Genomic DNA, 23538 nt, shown 5'->3' with positions numbered 1-23538 from the left:
CATTCAATTAGAAACATAGTGTTTAAAATAGAGTTTGAAGGAGTTGATCGAGCTTTGAAATTTTAATATCTCAAACCTGGGGATGGGGAAAATACAATCTCTGAATTATCAGGATTTTTCATTCCCCTAGCAAGACACTGTGCACACAGATGAATTGGGGGCTCTTTATTATGGTTTTCAGTATGTGTTGCATTTGCACAGCAGCAGCACTCAGCAGGACAGGGGCAGGGCATAAAGAACAAAGAACACAGTGAAAAGAACAAAGAACATGCACAGGGGAAAATGCCCCTGTGCTCCGCAGCGGGTGGCACCATAGCAAGCAGGTGGTTTCAGGCCCCATTCGTGACGAAGAGAGCAGGAATGGAGGCCGGGAGGGGAGGGATTCCACCGCACACCAGTAAGTCAGGGAAACCCTGGAGGACATGGGTGGGAGGATCCTTGGAAGAGTTGATCAGAAGCCCAAGACTCAGTGCAACACCATGTAATGTGGTGCACGGTGCCACCTTCCTGCTTCTGGTCTCCTTGCCATCCATGTTCCTAGGGCTTGTTTTCTAGTCCATCTCAGAAGTGCATTGTGAGGAGTCAGCGAAGAGGACACGCCGAAAGTGCAGTGCAAGGCCTCAGCCAGTGGGATGGAGGGAGCAAGACATTGCCCAGGTGCCATTGTCAGCCTATGCAGATGCATAACTGCTTACCCATCCAAACTGGGAGGCGGGGAGGGAGAGGGAGAAAAAGAAGGAGAGAAGGAAGGAAGCCAGGGAGGGAGGAAGGAAGAGCCTAACCACCAAGTAAGCAAAGTCAAGCTGCAGAAATCAAACTTGGAAATCCTCCATGGGTTCCGCATCATTGGTTAGCACTTGGTGCTAATCGCCTCCAAATTGGATGTCTGCACTCTTCGTGCTTTGGTGTGAAATCCACCCCTCATGAGAACTAACTCATCTGCTTTGTCCCCGGTGTGCACCCAGTTTCACTGTTACCATGAGCTGCGCTGAAAGTGGCTTTTTCCCAACTTCCTGCAGATGTGTTTTGCCCTTTAGGAGGAGGCTTGGTGCTCTGCACAAATGCCCCGGGCTTTCTTGAGGTGGTGTTCATTTGGCTAATGCAGGAATCAAAACGTGGATTTTACTGCTCGCTAGTCATGCTTGGAGATGTATTTTGTTCTCCCTCCCCTCCTCCCCGCCAGCGTTCAATTTCAGTCGTGCGTAAACTTTCTAAGGAATGGGTTTCCTTTTTCCTCTCCAGTATTCCCTTTCCTTTTTCCACTAAATCTTTTCCTAATCTGCTTACTCCTTCTCAGTTTGCAAGGCATTATCTAAACCTCAGGGGGTGCAGCAGGCATTTATCCCCCTTGAGTTTTTATCACCAGTACTTTGCTGGAGTCACCCTCTGCATCGTTTAATATGTGAACCATTCCTAGTTTCCCTGGCCTGCTCTCTTGTAAGTTTGCAAGGAGAAAGCTCTGGAAATGCACACAGTCAAATATACGGTTACTGAAATAATTGGATTACATTTTTATAACAATTCAGGTCTCATTGGCCATTAAATGCTATAAATCCGAATAATATGCTGAAACCTATTTTGATTACTAAGTCGGCCTTGCAAATAAGTACAAAAGATTTATCAGCTTTTAAAAGCTTTGCTTTATTTTATTATTTCTTAAAGTCTGTCATATTATACAGAGTAAGATTAATACAATTCAGATGTCTTCCTACAGACTGCATTCATTCATTCAATAAATATTTGTTAAATATTGACCGAGTGCCAAGGCAGAGGACAGTGGCTACCCAGTGGTTGCTACATGTGGACACACTCTGATGTCCAAAGGAGCGATGCCCAGAGTGGATTGATTTTGCTTGTGTTTTTCAGACCCCTGTTGGACCTGTGTTGGCCTTGAAGCTTGCTTAGTGTGTAATATACCTGGGGATTTGTTGTTTTCGGTCATTTTTATGGCAGCTTGGCCTCACTGTCTAAAAAATATTCCTTAACAAATATGCCTTTGAGCAAGCGTTCTCAGGAAAGCTGGAGCTGTTCTTAGAATTGAGGGTTCCTTGGCTGAGTGTTCAGAAATACTGGCACACAAAGATCAGACTTCTAAAGCAGGTTGAGTGCATTCTGTCATCATGTTCATAATACAGCACTCAGAATAATGACCAGAGGCAGCGTCTCCCTCTGTCCCTTCCGTAACAGCTTAGAAGGTTCTGTCAGGGTGTACGGTTGTTAGTGGGTGGTTCTGAGATGTTGCCCAAAATTTTAAAATATAGTGCTTCGTTTTGATGGGTAGAGTGTGGGACATTGGGGTAAGTCTTCAGGGCTCATCTGCTCTTCTCTCCACCTCAACATTGCTCTTCCCGATGCTGTGCGGCTGCCCTTGTACTTCAGCGTCTTTCAGCTGGAGGAACCTGAGAAGGAGGAGATGGAGTTGGGATGAAAAGGAGAACAGGGGGATAAGGGTGTGGGAACCAGCATTTAATGATCACTGTGTCACTGGAACTTTCAGATGTTACATCTCTAGTGTCGATCCATCCATCCATCCATCCATCCATCCATCCATCCATCCATCCATCCTTCTCATCCATCTGTCCATTCATCTTTCTATCTGTCATCTATCTGTCCATCCATCCATCCATCCATCCATCCCATCCATCCATCTATCCATCCATCCATCTCCTCCATCTGTCCATTCATCTCATCCATCCATCCATCCATCCACCTCATCCATCTATCCATCCATCCATCCTTCTCATCCATCTGTCCATTCATCTCATCCATCCATCCATCCATCTTATCCATCTATCCATCCATCCATCCTTCTCATCCATCTGTCCATTCATCTTTCTATCTGTCATCTATCTGTCCATCCATCCATCCATCCATCCATCCCATCCATCCATCTATCCATCCATCCATCTCCTCCATCTGTCCATTCATCTCATCCATCCATCCATCCATCTTATCCATCTGTCCATCCATCCATCCTTCTCATCCATCTGTCCATTCATCTTTCTATCTGTCATCTATCTGTCCATCCATCCATCCATCCATCCATCCCATCCATCCATCTATCCATCCATCCATCTCCTCCATCTGTCCATTCATCTCATCCATCCATCCATCCATCTTATCCATCTATCCATCCATCCATCCTTCTCATCCATCTGTCCATTCATCTTTCTATCTGTCGTCTATCTGTCTATCCATTCATCCATCCATCCATCCTTCCATCCATCCATCTTCTGTTCATCCATCCACCCATCCATCCATTCATTCATCAATCCATTCATTCATCTTTCTGTCTGTCATCTGTCTATCCATTCATCCATCCTTCCATCTATCCATCCATCTCATCTATCTTCCTATCTATATCTATCTTCATTATCGTTATCTATCATCTGTCTCTATCAATCTGTCATCTGTCTATATCTGTCCATCACCTGTCTGTATATTTGTTTTATGTATCATACATATTAGCATATGGAATACATGACATATGTTCCAATATTTATATAAGGTGGGTGTTGTTATCCCCATTCACAGAATAAATTGGACTCAATGAGGGTGACTTTTTTTCCCGGTGTCACTCACATAGTTCCTGATGGAGCCAGGCTCCACACCTGTGTCTCCTTTCCTCTGACTTGCTGGCTGAGGAAAACTTTCCACACAAGGAAAAAGTCGCCCTTTTTTCTTGAAAAAATCGCTTCTATTGTCCTTCATGGCCTTTTCTCCCAGTTGGACTAAAACACAGAGTCCTGGGTTGCCATTAACTGATGATTATTCAGTTATCAGTGTGAACTGTTGCGTTCAAATATTTTTTCATAAAATATTTTAAAATAAGTCTCAGCACTTTCACAGGTGTTTAGAAAATTCACTTATATCTGTTAACTTTATTTCTCAATTTCTCCCAGTCAGCGAGGCACTCCTGTGCCCTGGCCAGCCTCACAGAGCCCTGCAAGGTCTCGCCAGAGGGAACACTTTGCTTTTGTATCCTCTTGCAGCTTTGCATGGGAGCGCAGCGCTGGAAAAAGGCTGCTCCGTCCTGTTGGGATTTGCTCAGTATAGACGCACCCTCATTTTTCTCCAGGCCCTCTCTTCACAGACAGGGCCATCATGATCCTGGCCATTCTCCTCCCATCTGTCTTCAGGAACACAGACTGGGTAGAACATTCCACATTGATTTTGGAACTGCAAGACCTCTGGGCTGTTCTTCATTTCTTTCTCTTTTTTTGAGACACAGTCTTGCTGTGTCACCCAGGCTGGAGTGCAGTGGCACGATCTCAGTTCATTGCAACCTCTGCCTCCTGGGTTCAAGCAATTCTCCTGCCTCTCCTGAGTAGCTGGGATTACAGCCACGCACCACCACGCCCAGCCAGTTTTCTGTATTTTTAGTAGAGATGGGGTTTCACCATGTTGGCCAGGCTGGTCTTGAACTCCTGACCTCATGATCCATCCACCGCGACCTCCCAAAGTGCTGGGATTACAGACGTGAGCCGCCGCGCCCGGCCTGTTCTTCATTTCTTTGGCAGGTCACATGACCTTGCCTCTGGCTCTGTTTCCAAAAGTATAGTATAGAGAAATCATGGCAGTCTAACTGCAGAGGCAGGTTCTGAAAGAGAACATGCAGGTATGGTGTTTCCCCAGCTTTGCAGTGGTACATCTGGATGGAGGTCCCAAAGGTTAATATGACCTAGCTCTGGAGTTGCACAAATAGAGTAAAATTCTTAGATGAAAGCAAGTGGTCTAATCTTTCATGCATTTACTTCCTCATCTGGAAATTGAAGATTGAAAAAGTGAGCTTAGAACTGCATTAAATGAGACAATAATATATGTAAATTTCATAGCCCAGTGTCTGGCATGATGACAGCTCCGTACACGGTAGCCATGGTTATTAACGTTTACAGGACACATTCTCTAGAAGTGATTTCCCTACTGTAGAAAAGTAAACGTTCCACTGTCCCATTTAAATAAGGCTGGACTATGAAACCCTGAGGGGCAAGACCTGGGTCTGTCTTACTGTTCCATGATCAGCATTTCACACAACACCAGTGCTCTATCAGGATCTGTAGAATTGGCCAAGCATGGGTGTGGCTCACACCTGTAATCCCAGCACTTTGGGAGGCTGAGGCGGGCAGGTCACTTGAGGTCAGGAGTTCGAGACCAGCCTGGCCAACACAGTGAAACCCCATCTCTACTAAAAATATAAAAATTAGCCCAGCTACTCGGGAGGCTGAGGCAGGAGAATCACTTGAACCTGGGAGGCGGAGGTTGCAGTGAGTCGAGATCACACCATTGCACTACAGCCTGGGCAACAGAGGGAGACTCCGTCTCAAAAAAAATAATTATATATGTATATACACAGATACATATATTATAGATAGATAGGTAGATAGATAGATAGATAGATAGATAGATAGATAGAATATTATCTGTAGAATTGGCTTGAAGTAGCCTTTGCTTTTCTAGACTAGAGCTCTGGGCAGATACCCAGATCTCTTCTTCAGCTCCCTGGGACTCACTTTCCCTGTCTCCTAAACAAGGGGTTGGACCGGGTGATAGCTTCTGGCCCCCAGAATAAAATCTTTGACGCTGTGAGTCCCCCTACTGTGAAAAGTACTTCTTCAAACAAACTTTTCAGCTTCTGGTTTGAGGACTCAGGCTGGGAGCGGGAGGCGCCACCTGTCAGCTCTCTCATGGGATGGGCAGTTGCTGGTGGGAGGAGCCCCGCATCAGGGAAGTCCCTGGAGGCAGTGGTGAGGCCCTGGACCAGGGTGGGCCCAGGGCATGTCTGTTGAAGTTGCCTTGTGTTCATTCCAGTCTGCCTTGAGGGGTGTCGTTTACAGTGGATGCCATTGGCCATCAGGAGGCTTCACTGCAAAAATAACTGAGAAGGACTACACTTGGGAAAATTTGGTTCGATTTTCATTTTTCAGGGTAAACACCTATTTCGGAATGTTCAATACAACTTCTTAAGTCAGTACACACACACACAAGCATAAATATTTCACACAAAGTATTTCTTGTTCATCAAAGAATAATCAACAAATATTCATTAAGTAGTATTGAGGCCAGGTGTGGTGGCTCACACATGTCATCCCAGCACTTTGGGAGGCAGAGGCGGGTGGATTACCCAAGGTCAGGAGTTCGAGACCAGCCTGGTTAACATGGTGAAACCCCATCCCTACTAGAAATACAAAAATTAGCCAGGCGTGGTGTTGGGTGCCTGTAATCCCAGGTACTTGGGAAGATGAGGTGGGAGAATCACTTGAACCCGTAAGGTGGAGGTTGCCGTGAGCCAAGATTGTACCATTGCACTCCAGCCTGGGTGACAGAGCAAGACTCTGTCTCAAAAAAATAAAAAAATAAAAAAATACTACTGAGTGCTAATGAGAGATACAGGCTGAGTATGATGACTCATGCCTGCAATCCCAGGATTTTGGGAGGCCAGGGTGGGAGGATCTCTTGAGCCTAGGAGTTCAAGACCAGTCCAGCAACACAGCAAGACCCTATCTGTACCACACACACACACAAAAAAAATAGCCCAGTATGTTGGTGCACACCTGTGGTTCCCACTACTCAGGAAGTTGAGGCAGGAGAATTGTATAAGCCTGGGAGTTCGAGGCTGCAGTGAGCTATGATCACGCCACTGCACTCTAGCCTGGATGATAAAGCTAGACCTTGTCTCAAAAAAAACAATAGAAAAAGATAGATAGAAAAGAAATACTAGGCCAGGCACGGTGGCTCATGCCTGTAATCTGAGCACTTTGGGAGGCCAAGACGGGCAGATCATGACGTCAGAAGATCAAGACCATCCTGGTCAACATGGTGAAACCCCATCTCTACTAAAAATACAAAAATTAGCTGGGTGCAGTGGCGTGTGCCTATAGTCCCAGCTACTCAGGAGGCTGAGGCAGGAGAATTGCTTGAACCCGGGAGGCAGAGGTTGCAGTGAGCCGAGATTGCACCACTGCACTCCAGCCTGGCAACAGAGTGAGACTCTGTCTCAAAAAAAAAAAAAAAGAAATACTAGATACGGCACAGGCTTTGTCCTTCAGGGACTCATTATCAAGGTGTGAAGGTAAACAATCATGATAATAAGCCATAATATCTTTACATTTCTTTCTCTTTTTTTGAGATGGAATCTCACCGTCTCCCAGGCTTGGAGTGCAGTGGCGCAATCTCGGCTCACTGCAAGCTCTGCCCCCCAGGTTCACACCATTCTCCTGCCTCAGCCTCCTGAGTAGCTGGGACTACAGGTGCCTGCCACCATGCCCGGCTAATTTTTTTGTGTTTTTAGTAGAGACGGGGTTTCACCGTGTTCAACAGGATGGTCTCGATCTCCTGACCTCTTGATCCGCCCACCTCGGCCTCTCAAAGTGCTGGAATTACAGGCATGTGCCACCGCACCCGGCCGCTAATTTTTTATTTTTAGTAGAGATGGTGCTTTACCATGTTGGTCAGGCCAGTCTCAAACTCACTCCTGATCTCAAGCGATCCACCCACCTCAGCCTCCCAAAGTGTTAGGATTACAGGCATGAACCACTGTGCCTGGCCGATAGGCCGATATCTTTACATTTCTTAAGAGAACCCTAGGCCGGGCATGGTGGCTCAAGCCTGTAATCCCAGCACTTTGGGAGGCCGAGACGGGCGGATCACGAGGTCAGGAGATTGAGACCATCCTGGCTAACCCGGTGAAACCCCATCTGTACTAAAAAAATACAAAAAAAACTAGCCGGGCGAGGTGGCGGGCGCCTGTAGTCCCAGCTACTCGGGGGGCTGAGGCAGGAGAATGGCGTGAACCCGGGAGGCGGAGCTTGCAGTGAGCTGAGATCACGCCACTGCACTCCAGCCTGGGCGACAGAGCGAGACTCCATCCCAAAAAAAAAAAGAGAACCCTAGAGGGAGGTGGGCTGGACTGTGAAGAATGAGAACTGTTTGGAGAGGGACGGAGTGGGGTGGGGGGTGGCAATCCTTGAAACACAGGCATTTAACGACTCGTGCATCCTGCCACCTTTTGCTGAACGCATGCTATGTACTGGTCTAGGACCAGGGTTGCAAAAAGGAATGGGGAACACCACCAGTTGGGGGGTTCAGACTCTACCAGAGAAGACAATGGGACATAGACAGATAGAAACCAACACGCATGCCTTGATGATGGTGCCTGGGAAACCTGGAGAACATCAAGCTGGGGGCCTGCCCTGGCCGGGTGGGATCAAGAAAGACGTGACTGAGCATAGACCCATGCATGGGGCTTTGGGGGAGAGCAAGTCACATCTGCGCACAGCAGGAGAAGCAGGGAAGAGGGCAGAGCATGGGCCAGGAGGAGAGACCTCCACTCAGTGGTGAGGCTGTGAGAGGAACCCATGCTCACGGTCGCATCAGTGCTTGGCCTTCCAGTTTATTCCACACGAAGCTGTGCAGCAAATCCCTCTTCCTTAAGGCAACTGGAGAGAATCTGTTCCACGCAACCAGAACTGCCAACATCCCACAAAGGATATAGATGTGATTCCTTTCAGGCTGGGGAGAGCTGGACCAGGGATTCAGGTGAGGGCAGAGAACCCTGGCACAGAGAACAGTGCATAGAAAGGAATTTTCTCGATTGAGGACACAAGGCTTCCCCTGACCAGCTCCAAGTCGCCTTTCCTGGGTATCTTTTACACTTCCTGTTTATTTTGAAGATTAGTGTTGGGTACCTGTCCCGCTGACCCCCAACTAGAATGTAAATGGCATGAGAATAGGGACTCTGACCATCTGTTCCATGCTTGGGACCTGGTCAGTGCTCAATCAGTCTTTGGTGACAGCCAGAGGACTCCCTGACAGGCAGTTCTACTAATATAAGCTTCCCAGCCTGAATCACTGCTGTAGATGCAGGTCACACCTGCTCCTGGGAGCCTTCCCTGATTACCTGTCAGACTGCTCACTCTCCCCTGCCTTCCTGCAGCAGCTGTGGAGGAGGAATCCACCTGTTCCGTAGCGTCCAGCCTCTGGGCCCTGGCCGGCAGGGCCCACACCTTTTGCATCCCTTTTGCAGCTCTGCAGCCCAGCAGGACCTCACAGTGTTGAGGCTCCTCCCCTCTTTCAAAGTGGCCTTCTCCCAAGCTCCACCCTTGACTCAAAGTCACCGGCTGAGCAGGTGGAAGGCCAGGGAGATGACCTAATGTGTGATCAGCTGGGTGATTTTTGTCCATGCCAGGGACTTGCTGCACATACAAAGAAGCAGATAAACTAGCTGTGCTTACCCAGCCAGCCAGCCATGCCAGGCTTCCAGGGAATTTGAGTCTGGTCGCCATCCACATACATGCATGCTTGAATACGCCAAGACCGTGGGGACTTTGGGGGCTGTGGCAATCTGGCTAGATCAGCGCCTGTCTCTGGTCACTCAAAGTCATATCTGTTTGGAATCGCTGCTGGCCAGACACATCATGGGCCAGATTGGGTCCGTGGCAGGTCTGTGTGCGACCCCTGAGCTGAGTGATCTTACCTGTTCTGAGTGATCACATCTCCTGTCCTGGTTTTCACGCATGTGCTGATGGCTCTCTCCCAGCACCCCTATGATCCACCAGTCCCTGGCATCAGGCCTCTGACTCCAGCTGCCTGCTGGCTGCCTTCACCCGAATCCCTCACGCGTACCTGGTCCAGCTCTCCCCGGTCTGAAAGGAATCACATCTTTATCCTTTGTGGGATGTTGGCAGTTCTGGTTGCGTGGAACAGATTCTCTCCAGTTGCCTTAAGGAAGAGGGATTTGTTGCACAGCTTCATATGGAATGAACTGGAAGGCCGAGCACTGATGCGACCGTGAGCATGGGTCCCTCTCACAGCCTCCCCACTGAGTGGAGGTCTCTCCTCCTGGCCCATGCCCTGCCCTCTTCCCTGCTTTCTTTTATTATTCAGTCGACACCTAAGCAAGATCCAGTGTAATTATCAGAGCTAATTACCAGGGATGGGGCTCCCTCGGGGAGTTGGCTCCGCTGCCTTCTCTCCTACTCACTCTGCCTACAAAGAACTGGCTAGAGCCACCTCTCTGAGCAGGCAGCGTCCACTAAAGAGGGAGCTGGAATTACCAGGTGCTGTGGTTGACACAGCCAGGCCACCCCGGCCACCTGCTCCTTGTCCTGCATTCTTCTGGCAGTGGGTGTCATCTCTAGTCCATGCTGGGGACCTTTGAGGCATCCTGGCCTTCGCTGTTTACACCATCCTACGCCAGATCTGCCCGGTTGTGTCTGAACTGTCTGTTCCTCCATCCAGCTCCACTGCAGGCCGCCCTGTCTCCTCTGGCTGCAGCAAGTTGGCGATTTGTCTTCTTGCCTCAAATGTCTCTGCTGCAAAGTCCATTGTCCCTATTGCCCCTCTGTCTATACCTCTCAGGGGCTGCCTTCTACCTGCAAGATAGACCACCCACCTGAGGGTGGGGAACACAGCCCTCCCAGGCGTCACCTCAGCTCTCACTGCGCACCGGCTTACATGATGCACCACAGCAGCAAGCCGCTCTTCTATGCTCAAATCAACTGCTGTTTTATGCCCCATGCTCTTATACCAGGGCAGCCACTCCTGCCAGCAGCCCCCCTGTTTCTCCCATAAAATTCCTGCTCATCCCCGAGACGGGGCATAGGCGTCTACCTCCTCCCCTCCCACCAGGCAGCTTGGCTTGCAGGCCCTTGTCTACCCAGAATAGCCTCTGTAGATTTGTTACTGTCACCTATGTCATTATTATCTCTTTATGTGCCTCTCTCACCCACTCTGAACTCTTGAAGGCAGAAACTGGTTCTTAACTTAGCATTGTATTTCCAGTATCAAACTCAGGATCTGGTATGTAGTAGGTGCAAAACAAATGCTTGACAAATGCATGAGTGCTCAGTATACCTCCTCCTGGCCTACGTAGGCCAGGAGGTACTAAGTGACTATGTGTATGTTGGCCAATTAAAAATGAAGACAGTGGCTGAGCTCAGTGGCTCACACCAGCACTTCGGGAGGCTAAGGCAGATGGGTCACCTGAGGTCAGGAGTTTGAGACCAGCCTGACCAACATGGTGAAACCTCATCTTTACTAAAAATACGAAAAATGCTGGGTGTGTAGTGGCAAGGTGCCTGGAATCCCAGCTACTCTGGAGGCTGATGCGGGAGAATCCCTTGAACCCAGGAGGCGGAGGTTTCAGTGAGCCGAGATCGCACTACTGCACTCCAATCTGGGCAACAAGAGCAAAACTCCTTCTCAAAAAACAAACAGACAAACAATCAAAAACGAAAACTGTGAAATACTATAATATCCATACGGGGCTGGGTGTGGTGGCTCATGCCTGTAATCCCAGCACTTTCGGAGCTTGAGGTGGGTGAATTGCTTGAGGCCAGGAGTTTCAGACCACCCTGGCCAACATGGTGAAACCCTGTCTCTACTAAAAACACAAAAATTAGCCGAGTGTGGTGGTGCACACCTGTAATCCCAGCTACACAGGAGGCTGAGGCAGGAGAATTGCTTGAACCCAGCAGGCAGAGGTTGCAGTGAGACAAGATTGAGCCACTGCACTCCAACCTGGGCAACGGAGTGAGACTCTCTCCAAAAAAAAAAAAAAATCCATACAGAAATACTTTTTAAAAATCACTGCCTCTTAATAGCCATCCCAACAGGTAGGAAGTGGCATCTCCTTGTGGTTTTGATTTGCATTTCCCTGGTGATTAGTGATATTGAGCATTTTTTACATGCCTGTTGGCCATTTGTATGTCATTGACAGATCAAAAAGGCAAGGTTTGGGGAGGATTTGCAGGTGCAGACTCTATGGAAAACAGTGTGGCAATTCCTCGGAAGATTAAAAAGAGAACTACCATATAATCTAGCAATTCCAAAAAAATGGAAATCAAGATATTGAAGAGAGATTAACACTCCCATGTTCATAGCGGCCTTATTCACAATAGCTGAATAGGTGGAAAAAGCTAAGTGCCCATGAACATGATAAAGAAAACACAGTAGGTGCATACAATGGAATACTATTCAGCCTTTAAAAAGGAGAGAGTTCTGCAACATGTGACAACATGGGTGAACCTGGAGGACATTGACACAGTGCTAAGTGAAATAAGCTAGGCATAGGAAGACAGATACTGCATGATCCCACTTGTACAAAGTATCTAAAATAGTCAAACTCATAGAATGAAAGAGTGGAAATGGTGGCTGCCAGGGACTGGAGGGAGGGGCATGGGGAGTTACTAATCACTGGGCATATACAGTTTCAGTGAAGCAAGATAAATGTGTTTGAGAGACCTCCCGTGCTACACTGCACCTATAGTCAGCAGTAGTGTGGTGTACACTTAAAGATGTGTTGGCCGGGCGTGGTGGCTCACGCCTGTAATCCCAGCACTTTGGAAGGCCGAGGCAGGTGGATCACAAGGGCAGGAGATCGAGACCATCCTGACTAACAAGGTGAAACCCTATCTCCACTAAACACACACACACACACACACACACACACACACACACACACACAAATTAGCTGGGCATGGTGGCGAGCACCTGTAGTCCCAGCCACTCAGCTGAGGCAGGAGAATGGCGTGAACCTGGGAGGTGGAGCTTGTAGTGAGCTGAGAGCCGAGATGGCACCACTGCACTCCAGCCTGGGTGAAGAGTGAGACACCGTCTCAAAAAAAAAAAAAAAAAAAAAATGTGTTAAGATGCCAGGCACAGTGGCTCACGCCTGTAATCTCAGCACTTTGGGAGGCAGAGACAGGTAGACTGTTTGAGCTCAGGACTTGGAGACCAGCCTAGGCAACATGGCGAAACCCTGTCTCTACAAAAATAAAAAAATTAGCTGGGCATGGTGGCGTGCACCTGTAGTCCTAGCTACTTGGGAGGCTGAGGCAGGAGGATCTCTTGAGTCTGGGAGATGGGAGGGTGCAGTGAGCCAAGATTGCACCTCTGCACTCCAGTCTGGGTGACAGAGAGAGACCCTGTCTCATTAAAAAAAAAAAAAAAAAAAAAAAAAAAAAGTGTTAAGAGGGAAGATCACATGTTGAGTGTCCTTACCACAAAATAAAATATAACAGTCACCGTCTGGTGTCCCACGTGGCTGTGGCTGGTACTCCCCTAGCACCACTTTTTTTTTTTTTTATAGGAGTCTCACTTTGTTGCCCGGGCTGGAGTGCCGTGGTGTGATCTCAGCTCACTGCAACCTCCGCTTCCCGGGTTGAAGCAATTCTCCTGCCTCAGCCTCCCATATGTAGCTGGGATTATAGGCACCTGCCACCACGCCCAGCTAATTTTGGTATTTTTAGTAGAGACCGGGTTTCACCATGTTGGCCAGGCTGGTCTCAAACTCCTGACCTCAGGTGACCTGCTCACCTTGGCCTCCCAAAGTGCTGGGATTACAGGCATGAGCCACTGCGCCTGGCCCAAGTAGCATCTTACTTGTTAGACCCTGCCTGTGGGAGCTGGGGGTGGAGATAGGGTCCCATCAGAGGGTTCCAGTTGCAGGTGCAGGGGCAGGTAGCGCAAACCAAATGCCCCACAGAGAGAATGCAAAGTCAGATTGAAGCCCAGAGTTCAGTTCTCGAGCCCCCTCCCTTTAGTGCATGAGCAAAATAGTTAAGAACACAGGCCTAAAATCCGACAGAAGAGGCTCAGGCCCTGATTTTTGCTGCTTGTTGGTTTCTTCGCCTTTAAAATGAGGGATGTGCGAGGACTGTATACGAAAAGGGAGGTCTGGGAACCGCAAGGAATAGCACCCATGACCCTGGGCTTCATTGCAGCTGAGCTGTGAGCGCCTCTAGACCCAAGGGGCTGAGGGGAGGGGAAAAAAAGGCAGCAGGAAAGATAGTAAGGTGTAAGAGTTCTTCCTGGAAGATAGACCCGAGGCTGGGATGGAGGCACTGAAGAGTGCTTTGAAGTTGAATTGCCTTGATTGGGTGTGACAGTTGCAAATGCCAGTGTTATTCTGAATCAGGAACTTTGAAGCCTAGAAAAATTGGGAAAGGCATTATTGCCTTTGAGGACCCTTGGTGATATAATTTGTAGATTATTTAAAGGGTTGGATATGTAAAAGAAGCCACATTTCTGGAACATTCATAAATAACCCTGGGATTACCAGTGTGAGTGGGCAGCCCCATGGTCACAGAAGTCCTCTGTGTATCAAGTAAAACAGCCCAAGGCTGTTACTTCTCCTCTTAGATCACCTCCACGCAAACCTGCTAATGACATAGCTTGACCAGGGGGCTCTCTGAAATTTCTAGATCTAAGGAAGATTCTGTTTGTCCTTCTGTTATTTTACAATCCTTATTTTTAAATCTTTTTTCTTAATTTTAACTTACTTAGGCTCCAAGCTCAATCCATTTCCTTTTCCTGTGTCCTCAGTATAGCTGCACAAACACAATATCCTATAATACGAAAATTCGGAAACAAAAAAGAGCTAAGGCCAGAAGAAACTGGAATATACATTTAAAAATTGGCACCCGGAGAATAAATCTTTCTCAGAATTTTCTTAAAGAATGTTTTCCTTGCAAAGAAAGCCAAACCCTAAAGAAAAACACGCGGTTGTAAATAAACAAAAACCTCACATAGCTAGAATTTAGGTTTTTTTCCAAGATGAACTAACGTTCTGCTCTGTCTGCGTTTCCTAATATGCACATTTCATTTTGCCCGAATCCTCATCGTGGGAGAAATGGACAGACCCATCTCAGAGCTCCAGGATTTCCGTGGGCAGTGAACTATATGCCTGGTGGTTTCGGAAGCCCTGGCTCTTGCTCATTTCACCAAAAGCAGCACATCTTGAGAAATGAAATTTTCCAGGCTCTTAGCCCCTAAAGCAACCTTGTGGGGAGAGATTATTTTGATTCTTATGGGCCCACAGAATGTCTCACAGGCTTTAAAAATGTCATCAGGCACACTCCTGCGCAGTGGTGGCTGGTGATGTGCGTCCCACGGGAGGAACAGCTGAGGAATGGCGGTACCAAGGTGGTGTTTCTAACCTGTATTGCATTTCTTATGTGCTGACAGTCTAATCCCTCGCAGTCCTGCAGTCTCTCGATTCTTGTTAATTTGTTCTCATTAGACTAGTCCCTAGGCTGTGGCTGTGTTGATCTATGTGGTACAATTCAGGGCTTGTTTGGGTCAGAACTCCCACCATGGGACAAGCGTGGTGGCTCACACCTGTAATCCCAGCACTTGGGAGGCCGAGCAGGGTGGATCACCTGATGTCAGGAATTCGAGACCAGCCTGACCAACATAGAGAGACTCCATCTCTACTAAAAATACAAAAACTGGCCTGGCACGGTGGCTCACTCCTGTAATCCCAGCACTTTGAGAGGCCGAGGTGGGTGGATCACAAGGTCAGGAGATCGAGACCATCCTGGCTAACACGGTGAAACCCCGTCTCTACTAAAAATACAAAAAATTAGCCGGGCGTGGTGGCAGGTGCCTGTAGTCCCAGCTACTTGGGAGGCTGAGGCAGGAGAATGGTGTGAACCTGGGTGGTGGAGCTTGCAGTGAGCCAAGACCACGCCACTGTACTCCAGCCTGGGTGACAGAGCGAGACTCCATCTCACAAAAAAAAAAAAAAAAAGAAAAAGGGAAAAAAAAAAAATAGCACAACATGCTGTCAGTCACCTGTAATCTGCTACTCGGGAGGCTGAGGCAGAATTGCTGGAACCCAGGAGGTGGAGGTTGCAGTGAGCTGTGATCATGCCATTGCACTCCAGCTGGGTGACAGAGGGAGACTCCCATCTCAGGAAAGAAAAAATAAATAAATAAACTCCACCGTGGCTGCCACCCTCTGGGTTGTCGCAGCCTGAGAAGCAAGTTCTGCATGACGCAGCATTGCCCCTGGCCTTCTGGAATCAAGCACCGTCTTCCTGCAGCCTCAGGCCCACCTCTTCCTGGCCGTCCAGTGCCAACCAAGGCCAGCCCCTGCCTCCACGTGGGCCCCAAGCATGTGCTAGGTCTTTTCCTGAGTGTTTTAGTCAGCCAAACTGAACCATAGAGCCACAGTATCTTGAAGCTGGAAAAAATATTAGGAATTTTCTAGGCCAGCCCTTCGTGTTTTCAGGGAAGGAAATTTTGGTCCAAAAAAATGCATCAGTGGTAAAAGTAGCATTGAAACTGATTTCAGAACTGGAATGAGAATCCATGATTTTATGGAACAAATTGTAGTGGGTCTAATTAATGAGAATTTCCACTCCCATTACGTGTGTCAGATGACTGTTGTCCCACCGGAACTCTAAATTAGAAGTCACTTGCACTAGCATCAATATGATCCGTTAAAAATCAACCTTGAAATGGTTCCATGGAAAAATGGGTAGTATTATGCTGTTGCAGTCTTACAACGTGTGTCAGCCCTGCTAATACTTACTGCATGTTAGTGGGCAGAACCACAACCCTCCACGTACCCAGTTTAGGCATGGCAGCGTGTTCATGTGCAGGTTATGTGTGTGACAATGTGCAGGTTATGGTGTCTTGTGGCAACTTGATACTCAAGGTCATAAAATTTCATTTTCTTCCTCTGATGATTTCTGAAATAAAATGAAACTGGAAGGGCCCTGAAACGGATATTAAACATATATTTTGTTGTTTTTTTCCATCAGCTCATCCTCTGTTAGGGACAGTATTATAGACAGTAAGATCAATAACGTTGATGTGAAGAAGGCTGTCCAGTAGGTTTTTAGGGTGTGTGGGACTCTGTGGTTAATTCTGTGCAGAGTTAAGGGGGGACTTCGATAGTTGTATTTACCTTTGATCATGACCTGAGTTGAACCTTTTGGCTATTCATTACATCGCAGTTTTACTCCTGTGCTGCCTATGCCTGTGGGATGTGTGCTTTTTTGAGACAGAGTCTCACAGTGGTGCAGTCTTGGCTCATTGCTCAGCCTCCCATCTCAGCCTCCCAAGTAGCTGGGATTACAGGCGCCAGCCACCACAGCCAGCTGATTTTTTTTTTTTTTTTTTTTTTTGTATTTTTTAGTAGAGACAAGGTTTCACCATGTTGGTCAGGCTGGTCTCGAACTCCCGGCCTCAAGTGATCTGCCCGCCTTGGCCTCCCAAAGTGCTGGGATTACCAGTGTGAGCCACGGTGCTTTGCCAGATTTTCTTAACTCAGTTGGTAATGTCTCTTCCTTCCAGGCAAAGTGTCAAATCACCACATTGGATATGCAGATGTTCCAGCTTTTACTCCATTTTGTCTTCCAGGCTCTGCGGCTACCCTCCTTTTTATGATGAAAATGACTCCAAGCTCTTTGAGCAGATCCTCAAGGCAGAATATGAGTTTGACTCTCCCTACTGGGATGACATCTCTGACTCTGGTAGGTCTCCCACAGGCAGCTCCCAGTGGGTGGCCCCTGCGACACACCCAGACCACATGACCCTGACAGGCCCAGGGGACCGTGGGCGGCTCAGAACAGTCCTGAAGGTCCTGTCTTGGTTGACTGCTGTAACAAGATACCATAGAATGGGTGGCTCAAACAGCAAACATTTATTCCTCACAGCTCTGGAGGCTAGGGAAGTCCAAGATCAAGTCGCCAGCACATTGAGTATCTGGTGAGGGCCCACTTTCTGGTTCATAGACTGCTGTCTTCTCACTGTGTCCTTCTCACCATGTCCTCACATGGCAAAAGGATCAAGAGAACTCTCTCAAGTCTCTTTGATAAGGGCACTAATCTCATTCATGAGGGCTGCATCCTCATGACCTAATTACCCTCAAAAGGTCCTGTCTCCAAATACCATCACATAGGTTGGGATTTCAGCCTATGAACTGTGGGGGATTAACACACTCACAGCACACAGTTCATAACGGCTCTCAGGAAGCTTCATGAGCTACATATTTGGGTTTGACCTGCAAAGAAAGAGGACAAGCTTGGGACATCTGACTCAAGCCACGCTGAGAGATGGGGACCCACTCATCCACCTCTCCTAGCCACGCCCTGTTCTGGGTGGTGCTTCTGGAGTGAACCAATAGTAGCTAAGATTTATTGAGCGCTGACTGTATGCTGAGCACAAGACGCTCTGTATGTGTGCTACCTCACTCAGTCCTCAGGACAGCCTGTCAGGCGGGTATTACTATTATCCCCATTTGACAGATGAGGAAACTGAGGCTCCAGAAGGTGAAATAACTTGACCAAAATCATACAACTAGTAAGTGGCAGAGCTGGGATTCGAAATGCCACACTGAAACTTTCCTGGGGAAGTTCATTGTTCTTCCTCAGGGATAAAGATCAAAACCAAGGCCTGTGTAGATTAATGAAATCTCTCTGAGCCTCAGTTTCCTCGCTGGTAAGATGAAGCTGGTAACAATATTCCATCTACCGTAGAGCATAGCAGAAGGATGAAATGAGATCATGAATGGGACAATGTGTTATGGTCTCTGTGGGCTATTCAAAGAGAGCATTTTATTATTTGTGTTACTTCCTCCTGAGTGGAAATGCCTTGGTTTCATCTTCAATCATCCAAAACCTGGGCCCGGAGTATAGTTGTACGAGGCTTACAGGAAAGAGCCACATAGGAAATATTTTCCTTCTGACCTCAGAAGAGCACAGCCTTCCCGCAGAAGCCCAGTCCTGTGGGCATTGAGGGGCCACACCTTGCAGTGCAGCAGGTTTTGGACCTGACCTATGAGGTCATCAGTTCTGCCACCAGGCCCCTCACTTTCCCAGGGTCCTGCTTCTGGGCCATCCTTTCTCCTAGGCTGCCAGGTATTCCCCACTTCCCCCAGCAGGGCGCAGCTCACTGCATTGCAGTTTCCTGCTCCAGGGTTTGTAATAGCCCGGGTAGGCCACACGTGGTGCTTTCTGGGGACTTGGTATCCACAGCACCTAGCTCAGGACCTGGTGGGCTAAGCAGGCACTCAGCAGGTTTCGTTGAATCAGCCACATCTAACATATGGAGATGATGTCACCAAAACAGTTCTCTAAGGCAGTGATGGCCTAATTAGAGGCACATGATTACAAAGATACTTCTCTCCTCTCAACCAAAGGTATCACTAGCCACTAGAAGTAAGGGCCTTGGAGCTGGAAGTCAGGGTCCCAGGCGGCCTCCTCACTACTGGGTCACCCTAGAGTGCCAAGCCCCGGCTTTCCTTTTCCCCACTTGCTGGTGCCTTTGTGTCCAAGGTACAGTAGTCTCTGTGGAGGGCTGGTCTCATGTTTTTCATGCTACACACGCTCCTCCTGAAGACCTGGTGGGATGATATTGTCACATCTCAAGTCGCAAAGTGACTCCTTCCCTTGTGCCTTCTTTTTGAACAGCAAAAGACTTCATTCGGAACCTGATGGAGAAGGACCCAAATAAAAGATACACGTGTGAGCAGGCAGCTCGGCACCCATGGTAAGGAAAAGCACCTGCTCGGCAGACCGTGCCATTTAATGCCACCCAGAGGGGCATGAAACTTCCTGTTGGCTATTGTCATTTATGAAATCCACACAGGATTATTACAAATTTCATTTCATTCTGGCCGGTGACTTTCCTCCTCTCCCCAGGCCAGCATTTGAACTCTTGTGCCCCCAGGACACAGCTTCTGGGAGCACCATGAGAAGTTAGTATGTGCATTTGTCCATTTTCGCACAGCTGATAAAGACATACCCGAGGCTGGGCGCGGTGGCTCACGCCTGTAATCCCAGCACTTTGGGAGGCCGAGGTGGGTGGATCACCTGAGGTCAGGAGTTTGAGACCAGCCTGGCTAACATGGTGAAACCACATTTCTACTAAAAACACAAAAAAATTAGCCGGGCATGGTGGCGTGCACCTGTAATCCCAGCTACTTGCGAGGCTGAGGCAGGCGAATCGCTTGAACTCAGGAGGCAAAGGTTGCAGTGAGCCAAGATCGTGCCATTGCACTCCAGCTTGGGCAACAAGAGCAAAACCCTGTCTCAGAAAAAAAAAAGACATACCCAAGACTGGGCAATTTACAAAAGAAGCAGGTTTCATTGGACTCCCAGTTCCACATGGCTGGGGAGGCCTCACAATCATGGTGGAAGGCAAGGAGTAGCAAGTCGTATCCTACATGGATGGGAGCAGGCAAAAAGAGAGCGCTTGTGCAGGCGAACACTCCTCTCTCTGAAATCATCAGATCTTGTGAGAGACTTACTCACTATCACGAGAACAGCACAGGAAAGACTTGCCTCCGTGATTCGATTACCTCCCACCAGGTCCCTCCCACAACACGTGGGAATCCAAGATGAGATTTGGGTGGGAACGCAGTCAGACTGTATCAGTATGCAAAAGATAGCGACTTTTGCACTTCACAGAAAATCTTCAGAGATATTGAAGGTAATCATCCAATGAGGCGTTATGAACAGAGTTTTATTCCTTGAGTTTATTATTAGGTAGTTAAATGAAGTTACATATTTTTTACCTTTTAAGATGCATTTCAAATTTGTGTTTCTTCAACTCGAGAGGGACTAATTGATAGTTGATGGTATTCTACACGTTTTCAGCAGTGGGCGTGAGGCTACCTTGCTTTTGTGCCACTAATTTAGAAACCAGCTTCACTATCAGCTAGCTGCAATGCTAGGTTTACACTTTTGTGAGCCTCTGTTTCCTTGTTATTAAAATGAGAATAACAATACCTAATTCGCAGGGCAGACATAAGAAATACCAAAGATGATGCGTGTACAGGGTTTAGCACAGAAACCCTCTGGTCCATCAGAAATGCTTAATTTTAGCAATTGTTTTGTTTTGTTTTGTTTCTGAGATGGAGTCTCTGTCACCCAGGCTGGAGTGCAGTGGTGCAATCTCGGCTCACTGCTGCCTCCGCCTCCCAGATTCGAGGGATTCTCGTGCCTCAGCCTCCCAAGTAGCTGTGATTAACAGGCATCACCATGTCCAGCCAACTTTTTGTATTTTTAGTAGAGACAGGTTTCGCTGTGTTGGCCGGGGTGGTCTCAAATTCCTGACCTCAGGTGATCCACCCTGCCTCGGCCTTCCAAAGTGCTGGGATTACAGGTGTGAGCCACTGCGCCAGCCTGTAGTGATTGTTATGTAAGCACCACAAGCATCCGTTGTGAAACAAATACCGAGAGTTGTAAAATACCAAAGATAATGAAAATAAATAGAGAAAACCTTGAGATCAGGAGAAAATCCCCCTAAAAATCACTCCAGAAAACCATCCCCCTGTGAACCCCGCCATCCTCTGTAGCATTTCCCCTGGGGTCTTGTGTGCTGGTCAGCCTTCTAAAGGGGACCTGCTCACAGGCAATGTCCTGACCCCATTTCACAGTATTTCAGTGTATAACACCTGTCATTTATTGACTGTCTATTATATTCCAGCACTGGGCTAACTGCTCTAATGTGTTATCTTCTTTTTTTTCTTTTATAATAATCCTGTGACCTTGTATTCTCGTTTCCAAGATAAAGAAATAGAGAGATGGCCGGGAGTTGTGGCTCACGCCTATAGTCCCAGCACTTTGGGAGGCCAAGGCGGGTAGGCCGCTTGAGGTTAAGAGTTCGAGACCAACCTGGCCAACATGGTGAAACCCCTGTCTACTAAAAATACAAAAATTAGCCGGACATGGTGGTTTGTGCCTGTAATCCCAGCTACTGGGGAGGCTGAGGCCTGGAAATCACTGGAACCTGGGAGGCAGAGCTTGCAGTGAGCAAAGATGGTGCCTCTGCACTCCAGCCTGGGCCACAGAGGGAGACTCCGTCTCAAAAAAAAAAGATAAATTAACTTAGCCAAGACTACACAGCTAGCTAATAGCAAAGCCAGGATTCCAGTCAAAACTATCTGATTCCAAAATGAATTCTCTTCACCATCACACTGGAAGGAGAAGAAAAGGGGAAGAAAGGAAAGACTTAGGGGAGAAAGAAAGAATGTTCTGAAGAAGTGGACAGTTGTGATTGTGTATCGTCTTGATTTTGTTTAAGTCACTTTGGGCAGTAGTCAAAGTATGCGACGAGAAAGGTAATAATGGTTTTCTTACTTTATAAACATTAGACCTTTAAAGCTGAAAGACTTGAGATTTATCTTATAAAGAATAAAAATGACCTCAATAAAAAAGGGAAGGTTATGAGCCTAGTGCTTGTTGATAATCCATACTTGCTCTGTAGAAGGTAGGAAACAGGCCAGTTAACACCTGCTCTCTCCTTCACCAAACATTTTGGAAAAAACCAAGAAGGGAGAGGTCAGTTTTCCTGAGGAGGCTGGGAGAGGGGCACAGAGGGCCCAGCAGGAGGCGGTGCCCGTGCTGAGTGCCGCATCATGAGAAGGCTTCCCCCAGGCCAGCGGGAAGAGGAGTGGATTCCAGGCAGATGAGCATCTGGGCCTACAACATGGGAGCTGAAAACTGCACGTGTATTCATGGTGCCGTGAACATGTGGTATTCCAGAGCAGGAGAGGATGGAGGAGGCAGGAAATGAGACTGGGAAGGAAGGCAGGAACTTGCAGGCAGGGCAGGGGCCTGGCCTGGCCTGCTTGGCTCCAAGTCCTGGCTTCACCACTCACTACCCGTGTGGATGAGCTCCTAAGCCCTTTGGGCTGCCCCTATAGAATCGGATCTTCAATAACAATAATACAGACCCCGCAGGACTTTTCAAGGGGTTATGTGAGATAATACGTGGGACAAAAAAGAAGCGTTGCACCAGACACGTCTGTGATACCTACAGGCTGCCATTAATTGATGACTCTACCAAGGAATTTGTACCTTTTCCTTTGGGCAGTGGGGTCTCTGACATCTCTTAGGCAGGGTGCTCAGGTTTGATTTTAGAAAACCCAATCTGGTGGGAGATGGGGTGTGGGAGTGTGGCTGGAAGGTGCGGCCTAGAGGCGGAAAGGGGGATGGCCCAGAGGAGGCTGACCGTGGCCTGCGCGGGGCAGCATGGCAGGGATGGGGCGGGGCGGGGAGGACTGTGAGTGACTCTCAGGGACGGAGAAGCCACGGGGTTTGGACAGAGCAGTGGCAGGGTGAGGTGAGGAAGAGAAGGGTCTAGGATTATTCCCAAGTTTCCAGCTTAAGGGACTGGGGGGATGATTGTGCTAGGAGGAGGGGCAGACTTGGAGGAGTGAGTTCAGCCTGGGCCACACTGGACCAGAGGTGCTGGGAGCCGTCTCAATCGAGACCCATGGTGGGCGCTCTGCTGACTGAGTCAGGAGTCCAGGAAAGAGGTCAAGCTAGAGAGAAAGACTTCCGAGTCATCAGCCTGTGTCACATCACAAGACGTCACAGCATGTGAACCTGTCAGTGCTTTATCGTTTTTACCGTACAGTTTCTTTTTTTTTTTTCTTTTGAGACAGAGTCTCACTCTGTCACCAGGCTGGAGTGCAGTGGTGTGATCTTGGCTCACTGCAACCTCTGCCTCCCAGGTTCAAGTGATTCTCCTGCCTCAGCCTCCCAAATAGCTGGGATTACAGGTGCACGCCACCACGCCCAGCTAATTTTTTGTGTTTTTAGTACAGACAGGGTTTCACCATGTTGGCCAGGCTGGTGTCAATCTCCTGACCTCGTGATCCACCCGCCTCAGCCTCCCAAAGTGCTGGGATTACAGGCGTGAGACACCATGCCCGGCCTACAGTACATTTTAAACCTCCCAAGAAGTCAAACCCTGGAAAATGATGAAAACTAATGCACTTGACCTAAGCATTGCTGAAAC

The 23538-nt window shown here is 48.1% G+C and overlaps 1 protein-coding gene across 5 annotated transcripts in view; it reads left to right on the top strand.

Annotated features, from left to right (window-relative positions):
• The window catches only part of CAMK1D (calcium/calmodulin dependent protein kinase ID), a 183577-nt gene that overhangs the window by 144343 nt on the left and 15696 nt on the right, over positions 1 to 23538 (top strand). For all 5 annotated transcript variants that reach the window (XM_030934918.1, XM_030934924.1, XM_030934926.1 and 2 more), the window contains 2 exons: positions 17149 to 17261; positions 19200 to 19278. In XM_030934918.1, the coding sequence (XP_030790778.1) occupies positions 17149 to 17261; positions 19200 to 19278 (192 nt within the window). The remainder of the gene's footprint in view (positions 1 to 17148; positions 17262 to 19199; positions 19279 to 23538) is intronic.

Source organism: Rhinopithecus roxellana, chromosome 1, assembly GCF_007565055.1.
Source record: "Rhinopithecus roxellana isolate Shanxi Qingling chromosome 1, ASM756505v1, whole genome shotgun sequence".
NCBI classification, from domain to species: Eukaryota; Metazoa; Chordata; class Mammalia; order Primates; family Cercopithecidae; genus Rhinopithecus; species Rhinopithecus roxellana.
This window is presented reverse-complemented; position numbering and strand designations above follow the sequence as displayed.